Source organism: Muntiacus reevesi, chromosome 5 (genome assembly GCF_963930625.1).
Source record: "Muntiacus reevesi chromosome 5, mMunRee1.1, whole genome shotgun sequence".
Taxonomy (NCBI): Eukaryota; Metazoa; Chordata; class Mammalia; order Artiodactyla; family Cervidae; genus Muntiacus; species Muntiacus reevesi.
In genome coordinates, this window is record NC_089253.1 from 93,459,916 (window position 1) to 93,472,279 (window position 12,364).

Genomic DNA, 12,364 nt, shown 5'->3' on the forward strand with positions numbered 1-12,364 from the left:
CAGGCTTTTCTGTCCTTCACTTATCTTGCAGAGTTTACTCATATTCATGTCCATTGAATCGGTGATGCCGTCCAACCATCCCACTTTCTGCCTCCCTTTTTAACTCTTGCCTTCAATCTTTCCCAGCCTCAGGGTCTTTTCCAGTGAGTCGGCTCTTCGCATCAGGTGGCCAAAGTACTGGAGCTTCAGTTTCAGCATCAGTATGATTTTGTGGGGACCACAGACATTCAGTCCATGACATCATGTAAATGCTAAAACATGTTTTGATGTAGTTAAATTTATCAGTCTCTTCTTCTCTTGCATCTGGATTTTGAATCGTAGTGAAAAAGCCTTTCCCTACTCCTGTAGAAGAAGAATTCATCCATGTTTTCTCCTAATATGGGTGCAGTTTCCATTTTTATGTTTAGATCACTTTTGTGGTGTGAGGAATAGGTCTCATTTCATCTTTGTACAGTGGCCATCCAGTTGTCCTGATGCTACTTATTATAAGTCCTTTGTGCCCAGTGATTTTAGCTTCTTTCAATCGTACACGAGATCTCTGTTTAGGAAATGGCTACCTGCTCCATTACTCTTGCCTGGAGAATCTCATGGACAGAGGAGCCTGGTGGGCTACAGTCCATGGGGTCGCAAAGAGTCGGGCACAACTGAAGGACTGAGCGCACACACACTCCCCCGCCCCTAGACCTCTTTTCTGCCCGGTGCCGCTCTGTCTGTTCTGTGCTGGGAGCGCAGTGTGGTGGTGGGGGCCCCGCGGCTGCTGGGTCACTCGGTGGTGCAGCAACCTGCAGCCCCTTCCCTTCATGGCTCCTATAGCTCTGCCTGCATTTGCTTTTCCAAGAAACCTCAGTATCAACAGGTCCGGCTCCATAGAGAGAGTTTATCGGTGTTTTTGGGACTGCATTACATTTATTAACTAATTAGAATTGACGTGTTGTGGAAGTTGTGATGTCCTAACTGGGCAGAAGGGAAGTCTCTCTGCTTGTCTGCTTCTGTTTTGGTGTATTTGGGGGTGATTTTAAAATAGGATTGTTTGTGCTCAGGTGTGTCTTACTCTTTGCAACCCCATGGACTGTAGCCCGCCAGGCTCCTCTGTCCATAGGATTTCCCAGGCGCAAATACTGGAGCGGGTAGCCATTCCCTTCTCTAGGGGATCTTCCCAGCCCAGGGATCATACCTGCGTCTCCTGCATTGGCAGGCAGATTCTTTACCATTAGTGTGGCCTGGGTAGCCCCCAGATGGGTTTACAGTGTAGATTTTAAACAGCTTGAATAGCTCTTACTAAGTTTATTCACAGATATTTAATTTTTGTGCTGCTGTTTTAAGTGGAATTTTCTCTCCCATGTATTCTAACTTAACACCACGGGTTTTCTTTTTGTGTATAGTCATTAAACAGTTTTTTTTAAACCAGCACCTTCTATAGCTTTTGTCATATACCTCACTGTTTTTTATTTTTTTCAACATTCATTTTTTTGGCTGTGCCGAGTCCTAGTTGCGACATGTGGGATCTTTAGCTGTGACATATGGGACCTAGTTCTCTGACCAGGGATGGAACCTGGGCCTCCTTGTGCTGGGAGTGTGGAGTCTTAATCACTGGACCACGGGGGAAGTCCCCCTCACTGTTTTTTAAATTCTACTTTATTTTGACGTCATTACGGATTCACATGCTGTTGTAAGAAATAAGCAGAGTGATCCCAAGTCCTTTTTCCAGTTGGCCCCAGTGGTAAAGCTATCTTTTGGCGTTAAGTCTAGCTGGCCCACTTCTTCTTTCAGGCGTTGCGTGTTCTGCACGGCCTCTGCCTGGCTGACCTTGGGGCTGCCCCCCTTGACCCTCTCCCCTGCGTGCCCCCTGCTTGTCCTGCATGTTTCTGTGTTGTCCACTCCCCTCTCGCTGTGCTCAGAATTTCTTGGTGCTCTAGGGGTGGAGGGCTCTAGGCCGTGGGCAGCTTCAATTCTTCCCCCAGTGCAGGTGAGCTGCCTTCTCCTGAGACACCTAGGAGCCCTTCATAGAAAAACTAGGACTGGCTTTCATTCCCAGGGGTAGCTGCGACACCTACATCTCAGGCTGTGGGGTTCCCTGCATTGAGGTCACAGCCCCATGGAGTAGAGGGGCCATAACCATGGGAAGGGGTGCCAGGTCGCTAAGCCTGAGCCCCACTGTCACTGGCTCTGTAGGACCCAGTGGGAGATACGGGGAAGGGAAGCAGACCTAGGCAAGGGGCAAGTTTTCTGGAGAAGCAGATGCAAAGGCCCTGGGGTAGCCACATGCTGGTCTCTGGGCTGCAGACTCTGAAGGGCAAGAGGCTGCCCACCTGTCTACCTCACCACTCTCAGCCCCACTCATGATGATTACCCTGTTGCTCCTTTCAAGCCTTGTTGAGTTGATACCTTTTTTTCCAAAGAGGACCAGAGTGTTATGAGCCCATAAGCCAGCATGCAGAGTAATTCTAGGTTGTAGAACTTCCTTAAAACCATACCCCATTGTTTTTCATTGCACATGTGTGTGTTTAAAAGTAATTACTGTACTCCGTAGAAGGAAATGAAAATATTGCCTGCCAAGTGATTACTGGGCTTTTAAATGACTCTGCGTATACTGTGTCGTATACGAGTAGATTAAACGACTTTAATTACACGTCCTTAGGTTTCCTCTTCCAGCCTGGATGTGTGGGGAGGAAATTATTCTGCAGCAGCTGCTGAGTTCATTGTGTGTCAAGTATGGAAAAGGTTTTGGCGTATAATCAATCCATTTCTGGAAGGAATGACTTTGGGCTGATGGTCTGTGGTCAGTGAGCCTTCTCTTTGCCCGGTGGTCCTGGGGGCCTTGTGCTCCTTGGCAGGAAGGAGGACAGAGACCCTGGCCCTGAGTGCATGTTTCTTTCCTAACTCTGCCCCTTGGATGGGTTTTAGGCTCTCAGGCCTTGTGAAGTTCTCAGTGGTCAGTCACCCAGGGTGCTATAAAGAGGACATGGAAACAGTCACCTTATACTTAGGTGTTGCCCATGGCCCAGCTCTGAGACTCCAGAGCTGCCGGCTGCCCATATGGGCCAGCCTGGCTTCCATGCAGGTGGAAGCATCTTGGTCTGTGCTGCCCGGGTCAGGCCTGGGCCCACTCTCCGTGGGCGGCTGCAAACCCTCCGTGGTTGGCACTTGTGAGCTGTGTGGAGGGTCACGTGGGCCAGTGCATGTGGTGGACACCCACATGGTGGCCTGTGCCCACCTGGGCTGGGCTGCCTTCTGCCCGGCTCCTCTATCTGTCCCAAGGTTCCTAAATCTCTCTCTGTTTCTCAGCTCCCTTGTCCCCTGCCTCCCATCCTGTGATGGGCCTGCTGTTGGGGATGTTTGGACACCTTCTGACATCGCAGTTTGCTTTTCTCGTTTGTGTTCACCAGGGGCCCTGGTGTGGCCACCCCCATCGGGGTGTGGGGGTCCTATTCTGTCTCCGGAGGTGGCCTCAGGCCAGGGAAACCCCCACCCCATGGGTGCCCCATCACCTCTGCAGTGTGTTTCTGGGCTTTGGACTGTGGTACCTAGAGCTGGCATGGAGGGGGCTCAGCAGGTGACACGGGGCCCCTCCAGGAGGAGAAAGTTCTCACTGAAGATCTAGACAAAAGTCAACCATGTGAAACATCCAGAAGTGTTTGCCTGCCTCGAGGGGAGTTCTGAGCTGGTCTGGGGACAGCGGCCGAGGGGAGCCCCTCCCTCAGTCTCCTGGGGTGGCCTGAACAGACTGCCCCGGACACCTTGGCTTAAAACAGCAGACATCTATTCTCTCCCAGCCCTGGATCCAGAATCGATTCCACTTGGCTGAAATTGAGGCATCAGGAGGGGCTTGCTCCCTCCGAAGGCTCCGGGGAAACATCCTTCCTGCCTCTCCTAGGTTTTGTTCCTGGGCTTCTGCCAAACATCCTTCCTGCCTCTCCTAGGTTTTGTTCCTGGGCTTCGGCCACATCGCTCCAGCCTCTGCCTCTGTCTTCACGTGGCCTTCCCTCTGTGCATCTCCCTCTGTTTTTCTGTCTCGGGTCTCTCTCTCCTGCTCCGTACTAACACCTGTCACTAGGTTTAGGGCCTGCCTGGATCATTAGGTTTCATCATCTCATGGTACACAGTTACCTCTGCATGGACCTTTTCTCTGATTAAGGTCACGGTCACAGAGTCCAGCGGCTGGGGAGTGGACATGCCTTTTGGGGGCCGCCATTCAGCCTATTCCAGGGACCCTGGGTTGCAGCATCTCCAGGGGTCAAGTGTCTGTGTTCTGTGTGCCCCTTGCCTGGTGAATGTCAGCACGCACTTCTGTTCCATGGCAAACCTGACTGGTGATCCAAGTGTATTCCTTTGGCCTTTTGTGTGTTGTCTCCTATTGTAATTTAAAATGTGAATGGCAACAATTCAATGTGTGTGTGTTTTTGGTTTTTTCTTTTTTACAGTTTGCATGAAATCAAACCCACTTTGGCAGGATAAGACACTTTAAAGTAACAGATCTGATCTCACCCACTAAATTTCACAGACAGGAGGAGGTTTGTCATGTTGACGGATGAAATTCCTCTCTTGCTCTGCCCACCTGCTTGGCTGCACCTGGCCTTGTCCTTGAGCTGGGGGTGCGGGTTGGGAGTGTGGGCTTAGGGAGGGTCTTGTTTTCAGGCATTGCCCTGGCCTATTGGGAGAGAGTACAGACTAATAAAGGACCAGTGGATTGCCACCAAGCCGTTGTCCCACTGAAGGAGTGAGCCATAACTCACTGACCTTCCCTTGTTAGAGATGTTGAAACAAAGTGGGGGAAGTGGCTATTTGTTTATCTGACATCTGCTTCACACAGAGAAACACTGTATAGTCCGAGGACAAGAAAATCAACAGAAAGCGTGAAACTAGGAAGCTGGGGATCGGTTGCTGCTTTTGAGAGGTTAAGCCAGGAGCGACTGGCACAAATAGCATGAAACTGGGGCATGTGTTTTATTTAAACTTTGATCCTGTAGTAAACTTATGAATTTGGGGGAGATGGCTATTTATAGTAAAGTAGTATAGGTATCACTGAGTCCTCACAGTTTTTTTTTCTGGCCAGTTTTGTGAATACATTTAGTATTTTTATTTTTAATATAATTGTGATGCTATTCCTTAATTTGGCTTTTAAACTTTTTCTCCTTTATTTATTTGGCTGCACCAGGTCTAAGTTGTGGCACATGGGATTATCGATTTTCGTTGCAGCCTGCAGGACTTTAGTTGTGGCAGGTGGGATCTAATTCCCTGACCAACGATCAAACCTGGGCCCCCCTGCATTGGTAGCATGGCATCTTAGCCACTAGACCACCAGGGAAGCCCCTATCATTTATTTTTTAAAAAACAGTGATATTTTTTAGCAGCTTTCTGCTGATAACACTGTGGTTGCTCAGGGCTGTTTTATTGTCACCCAGCTGAGGGATGGGAAGGGCAGGTGTCTTCTGTATATTTGACAGACACCAGAAGTACGTATTTGACACTGGAGGTGCGGCAGACACTCACGCTTAGGATTCTTACTTGATTGGTTCTTGGCTTGTATTTCCAGGATGTGGGTTTTTGCTCATTGAATTGACCCAGACCCTTGCTCAGCCCTGTGACTGTGCAGAACACGGCGGTATCCTCACCCGTGGTCTGAAATGGGTTTGGCTCCAGTAAAGGATCAGAAGAGGCTGAAGCGGGTGATTTGAGGTCCATTTACGAGGGGACCTCAGGAGAGAGAGGTTAATTCACAACCAGACACTGATTCTGGATGTTCCCCACGTGGATACAAAGGATGTGATGTGATGGGCCATCATCTGGAGCAGTCTTTAAAGACCGACTTGGATGAAACTTGAACTTCCTGTTCTCTCCGCCCCCCTGCTTAGTTCTCTCACTAAGGATTGAACCCACACCCCCCGGCAGTGGAAGTGTGGAGCTCAAACCTCTGAACCACCAGGGAAGTCCCAGCGCTTCCTGTTCCATATTGTGTGCACACACCCCCTGCTGAGGTCTCACCCAGTTGACCATCAATTCATCTGTGTTGGATTCCAGCCAGAGTCCTTGTGTGTGTATGTGACACCTGCCTTCAACCTGAGTGCACTCAAGTCCTGGCTGTGACAGTGACTCACGGCTCTCGTGTCCAGCCAATCAAGCAGGGCCTGTGGGGAGCCCGGGGCACTCTGCTGGAGCCTTCCTGGTCTCCGTGGTCCCAGACACAACTCAGGTCAAAGGATTCCCATTGGCATCGCCTTTCCTTGGGGACCCTGCTCTGCACCATTGCAGACAAGCCTTGGCTTCCACTCCTGAGAGTCTGAGACCGCCTCCTTGCGGGTTGTCTGCTTCCTTGTGACCACGGCCTGAGTTGGAGGGCTGCTGGGTTAGCTCACGTGGTTGGTGGTCAGGAGGGATGGAGGGCTGTTGGTGAGGAACCATCCAGTCCTTTGCTGTCCTAGTGCCCCGGGGTGTGGAGAACATCGGGAAGGAAGATGCTGAGTTTGGTACTGATCAGGGTTCTTGACCTTTCCCGATCAATAGAAAATGATCAGAGGCCAGACAAGAAATCCAGGCAAAGCTTTATTGGGATTCTGGTTGGTTGCAGGGGCGTGAGAACAAGCAACAACTTCTCTTGCTTGTTCCCCAAGGACCGGGTGAGCTGGTTCCTTCTATGGGGTGAGGGTCGAGCAGGTCTAGGGGTCAGGCTGGAGTGGTTTAGGTGGTTTGCTCGCCCCTTGGTGGTGTTGTGTCCAAGGGGCGTGAGTAGTGCTCTGTTTTTGCTCCTGGCTTTTTGCAAGTGGCAGTTGGGTTTTTGGTCTTCTTGTATCTTGTTCATAATTTGCCCCAACTGTGCATGCTTGAAGCTATTTTTTAGTCCCTACAGTTTCTTTGTATTTTGTTGCTGGAGGAGAGGTGTGTCCAGGTGCAACCACTGCAGCTAAGGGTCTCAGGTCCCAGGTCCCAGGCCTCAGCCTTCTCACGACCGTGTTCCATTTCACACCTGCTGCAGTGGCTCCTCCCCCACATCCCCAGGGAGGCTGGGAATCTGGGGTGGAGGTAGGTGTGGCTGCTGCCCTGATTCTGGGCTGTCAGTCTGACTTCAGTTGATGCCACTGGGCTCTTGGGGTGGAAAGCGCTGTTCCCGGGCTCCCGTCTCACCTGCTGTTGTTGTGTGCCCGGTGCCTCTGGTTGGGAAATGGCCTTCCTGGGGGTGATGGTGTGTCTTCTGCCAGGGAATGAGCCAGTGTCTCTGGAGCTGCCTTAAGGGGGTAGATCATGAGTCTCATTGCCCAGCCGAGCAGGAATGTCAGGACCTGATCAGGACCCACTCCGAGTTCCATTTTATTCTTGTTTCCTTTTGAATAATAGATGAAAGTGGTTTCTTTAAAATACCACTGACTCAAGCCTTGAAACCATATTTGTGAAAATGGCTTTGTCTAAAGGAGGAGGCTAATTATGAGAAGGGGAGTCCTAGCGTCCTCCCTTTCATCGGGCCAGTGGTAGAGGCAGTGAAAGAAGGTGCAGTATGAAACATTTGGCCTGGGTAATTTCCTAGTTAACACATAAGTTACATATAAGCTACGTATATAGAACATACAATGAGGAGCTGAAACTTTGCTGGAGAAAATGTGTGCTAAAACCCTAAATTGAATGTGAATGTATATTCTTCATTATTTTATGAAGTGTCTCATTACTAACACAAAGTTCCACTCCTGGTGTTTTATTCATGGATCTGGGTGGATGTTAAAGTGCAGAGTGTTTGAAAACCTGCAGAAGATGTGGTACATGTATATAATGGAATATTACTCAGTTGGTAAAAGGAACGAAATTAGGTCATTTGTAGAGACATGGATGGACCCAGAGTCTGTCATACAGGGTGCAGTAAGTCAGAAAGAAAAGCAAATATCGAATATTAATGCATATATGTGGAATCTAGAAAAAGGGTACAGATGAACCTATTTGCAAAGCAGAAATAGAGATGCAGACTAGAGAATGGACATGTGGACACAGTTTGGGGGAAGGAGAGGGTGGGACAAACTGGGAGAGTAGCATTGACATATGTACACTCCCATGTGTAAAATCTACAGCTAGTGCGAACTTGTAAAGCACAGGACGCTCAGCTCAGTGTGAGCTCTGTGATGACCTGCAGGTGTGGGATGGGGAGAGGGGAGGGAGGCTCTAGGGGGAAGGGATGTATGTATACATGTAGCTGATTCCCTTTGTTGTATAGCAGAAACTAACTCGACATTGTAAAGAAACTATATTCCAAAAAAAAAAAAGGAAGAAAAGGAAACCTGCATAAAGATCCTATGGAAGAGGAGAAATCATAAAGGCAGTGTTGGTCTTCAGGAGGGTCCTGGTTAGACTGGGGTGGGGGTGGGGAGGGTCTCAGAATCAGAGGCTGGCTTCCTGCCCCTTCTGAGCCACCGACGTGGTGCCACATCCTCCTCTGTGGTGGGCCTTCTTTCGTGATGACCCCGTGCCTTGCTCTGCTGCCCTGTGACGAGATTGTCCCGGGAAAGCACTGTTGATTCCCCCACCCACGTGGGCTTGGCGACAACCTGTGACCCATGTGCTTTGTTTCCGTTCCAGGCTGCTTCACTCACCTCCTTGTCCAGTCTGGCATGTATGCACATGGTTCGCTGGGCTGTCTGGAACCCCTCGCTGGAAGCCGTCTCCGGGCGGGTGATGTTACCTCTCCAGGGTGGCATCCAATCCAACCCTTCGCACTGTCTGGTCTATAAGGTTCCCCGAGCCAGCATGAGCTCCGAAGAGGTAAATGTTAGAGACCCCATAAGTGTGATTGCTTTCTACATGCTTCTAGCAAGTTCATGCATTTTCAACACCAGAGCTGACAAATAACGTTTGTTGATGTTTCATGAGCAGTATTTTTTCAGGTCACAGATTTGCCCTTAAAAACTAAGTGTGATTGCTGAGTCATAATCAGAAACACACATTACCATGTGTAAAATAGATAGCCAGTGGGAATTTGCTGTAGGATACAGGGAGCTCAAACCCGGTGCTCTGTGACAACCTGGAGGGGTGGGATGGGATGGGAGGTGGGAGGAGGGGTTCAAGAGATAGGGGATGTAGGTATACCTGTAGCTGATTCATGTTGATGTATGGCAGAAACCAACACAGTATTGTAAAGCAGTTATTCTTTGATTAAAAACAAATTTAAAAAAATAATGACTAAAAAATGATGACTGGATAAAGAAAAAAATTTAAAAAAAAGAAAAAATATAAGTGTGACTGCTGAATTATAATCAGTTTTGACCTCCCTGAAGGTGGTGTTTTCTGGGGTCTTATGTCCCTGCTTATGTATCCATTTCTCAAGGTGGCCTGTGCCTCTTATTTTTACACAGAGTCACGAGATGCACTTCTGTGCTTTTTAAAATGCCCTCTTTTTAAAAAACATTATTTTTAATTGAAATACAGTTTAATTACAGTGTTGTGTTAATTACTGCCATACAACGAAGTGACTTGGTTACATATATATCTACATTCTTTTGCACATTCTTTTCCACTATGGTTTATCACAGAATATTGAATATAGTTCCCTGTGCTATTCAGTAGGACCTTGTTGTTTATCCATTTTATATGTATCAGTTTGCATCTGCTAACCCTAAACCCCCAATCCTTCCCTCCCCCAACCCCCACCAATCACAAGTCTGTTCTCTATGTTTGTGATTCTGTTTCATAGATAAGTTCATTTGTGTCATAGTTTAGATTCCACATATAAGTGATATCATATGGTATTTGTCTTACTCTTTCTGTCTTACTTCAGTTAGTATGATAATCTCTAGTTGCATCCGTGTTGTAGCAAATGGTGTTATTTCATTCCTTTTCAAGGCTGAGTAGTATTCCACTGTGTATATGTACCACATCGTCTTTATCCACACTTCTGTGGTTGGACATTTAGGTTGTTTCCATGTCCTGGCTATTGTGAATGGTGCTGCTATGAACGTAGGGATACATGTATCTTTTTGAATTGCAGTTTTTTCCATATGTTTGCCCAGGAGTGGAATTGCTGGATTATGTAATAATTCTATTTTTAGCTTTCTGAGGCACCTCTGTACTGTTTTCCATAGTGGCTCCATCAGCTTTCATTCCCACCAGCCGTAGAGGAGGGTTCCCTTATAAAAAAGCCCTCTTGAAATGTGTATACACTGGGGGCTGCAGCTTGTGTGCACAAGGCTGGAGTGGGAGCTGGGCAGTTGGCATCCCCCTGGCTGGTCTTTGTGGCTCATCACTTATCCTTACTCGGCCTCGACTTTCTCTAGCTGTGTCCAGAGAGGAGGGACCACAGCAGAACTTATATAAATCCATTTTGAAATGAAGCTTTCTCTGATCCCCACTGTAGAAAGCAAACAGAAGTGGGGCAGGGCCAGTGGAAGCATGTTTGTGTGTGGGTCTCACCCCATGGGCTCCCCTGGCCTGTTGGCAGTCCTACAGGGTGGGGAGCAGGGACCCCGGGACACAGATGCTGTTTGACATCCCTGCTCTGGCTGACGTCTGGGTCCTTCTGACACTAATGGGTTGTGGCAGGGTTTCTGCCTGGGTGTGTGTTTTATTCTTCTGCTGACATTACTGAGATACGCCTGTCCTGTCTCAGCAGATCAAATGGGAGCCTTCTAGGACTCAATTGGCTCATTTTTCTTGGGTAAAAGGACCATACCTGTTATTTCAGTATGTCATTTGTGTGCTGACTCCAGTGACAAGCATCATATTCAGTGCTATTATTTATGATGTGGATTATGCCTTGGGGACCTGAATCAGCGAGCAGCTGATCATGCAGCTTCTCTTATTATAAGGAATGTCCCTCATTACAGGACTACATTTCGCTGCATTCCCACATGGTCTGGTTTCAGCCGTTGTTATAAACTTGCCATTAGAAATCCTGAAGCTACTGCCATATTCTCATTCTGTCTTGCTGTGTATGTACCTATGTAAATAAATCCTTATTCTGTTTAATTTTTGCCTTCTCATGTCCACTACATTTCCTTTGCTTTTTAAGTGTGTAAACTATATTGGAACATAGTGTTGTGAAGGTTGGACCATCTCAAGGTCACAAATGTATCAAATACTGTCATCTTCCATGAGGAATATCACTTCTAATCAGGGTTTCTCCACTCAGCACTGTCAGCATTTGGGGCCAGACTGTTCTTTGCTGTGGGTCTGTCCCAAGCACTGCCCTGGGGGATGTTGAACTGCATTGCTGGCCTCCACCCACTAGAGGCAGTAGTGCACCCCACCTCAGTTACCAGAGCCCAGATGTTCATAGACGTGGCTGAATGTGTTCTTCTGTGGGCAGAATTACCCCCGGTTGAGGACCACTACTGTAAACAGATATTATTGACTAAAATAATAAACTGCCACTGATCACAAACTCTATTCATTCTCCTGCTTTCTAAAGACGCTGTTTTGCGTCTTCCTGTTTCTCATCTCATGTAGTAGTGCATTACCACTTCAGAAGGGTGGACGCCTAGGTAAGCCTGGTCTCTGCCTGGACACCAGTCAGTTCTTTATCTTATTCATTCACTCAGTGAATTTTTACCGAGCACCTATATCTACTCTAGGAAAACTCTCTAATCCCATGGAACTTATAGTTCCAGGACTGACAGATATTAATCAAAAGAAAAAAGATACATATTATAAACATCCCATAATTTTTTTACTAAGTAAATTTTGAGGTTTATGTTATTAAGATTATTTCAGTGTTATTTACTGTGAAGGTAAGTAGTGTATTATGTTTATGTTTTCCTTCTTAAACAGCTCCTGTATTCTTCCCTCAAACAAATAATTGTCTTTAAAAAAGTTAATATCTCCAGAGGTAGCCAGTTTCAACTCTTAGCTGTGACATATGGTATATACCTTATTTTCTAAATAATATGTGTCTACTGCTACTTCTTAGTTTATCAGTTTTAGAAACTGTATCAGTTCAGTTCAGTTCAGTTGCTCAGTTGTGTCCGACTCTTTGCGAACCCATGAATCGCAGCATGCCAGGCCTCCCTGTCCATCACCAACTCCTAGAGTTTACTCAAACTTATATCCATCAAGTCGGTGATGCCATCCAGCCACCTCATCCTCTGTCATCCCCTTCTCCTCCTGCACCCAATCCCTCTCAGCATCAGGGTCTTCTCCAGTGAGTCAACTCTTCACATGAAGTGGCCAAAGGATTGAAGTTTCAGCTTTAGCATCAGTTCTTCCAATGAACATCCAGGACTGATTTCCTTTAGGATGGACTGGTTGGATCTCCTTGCAGTCCAAGGGACTCTCAAGAGTCTTCTCCAACACCACAGTTCAAAAGCATCAATTTTTCGGCGCTCAGATTTCTTTATAGTCCAACTCTCACATCCATACATGACCACGGGAAAAACCATAGCCTTGACTAGACAGACCT

The 12,364-nt window shown here is 47.5% G+C and overlaps 1 protein-coding gene across 1 annotated transcript in view; it reads left to right on the forward strand.

The window, feature by feature from the left end:
* NPHP4 (nephrocystin 4) overlaps positions 1-12,364 on the forward strand; it is a 137,749-nt gene that overhangs the window by 46,230 nt on the left and 79,155 nt on the right. The window contains exon 10 of the mRNA XM_065936860.1: positions 8,554-8,736. Within this exon, the coding sequence (XP_065792932.1) occupies positions 8,554-8,736 (183 nt within the window). The remainder of the gene's footprint in view (positions 1-8,553; positions 8,737-12,364) is intronic.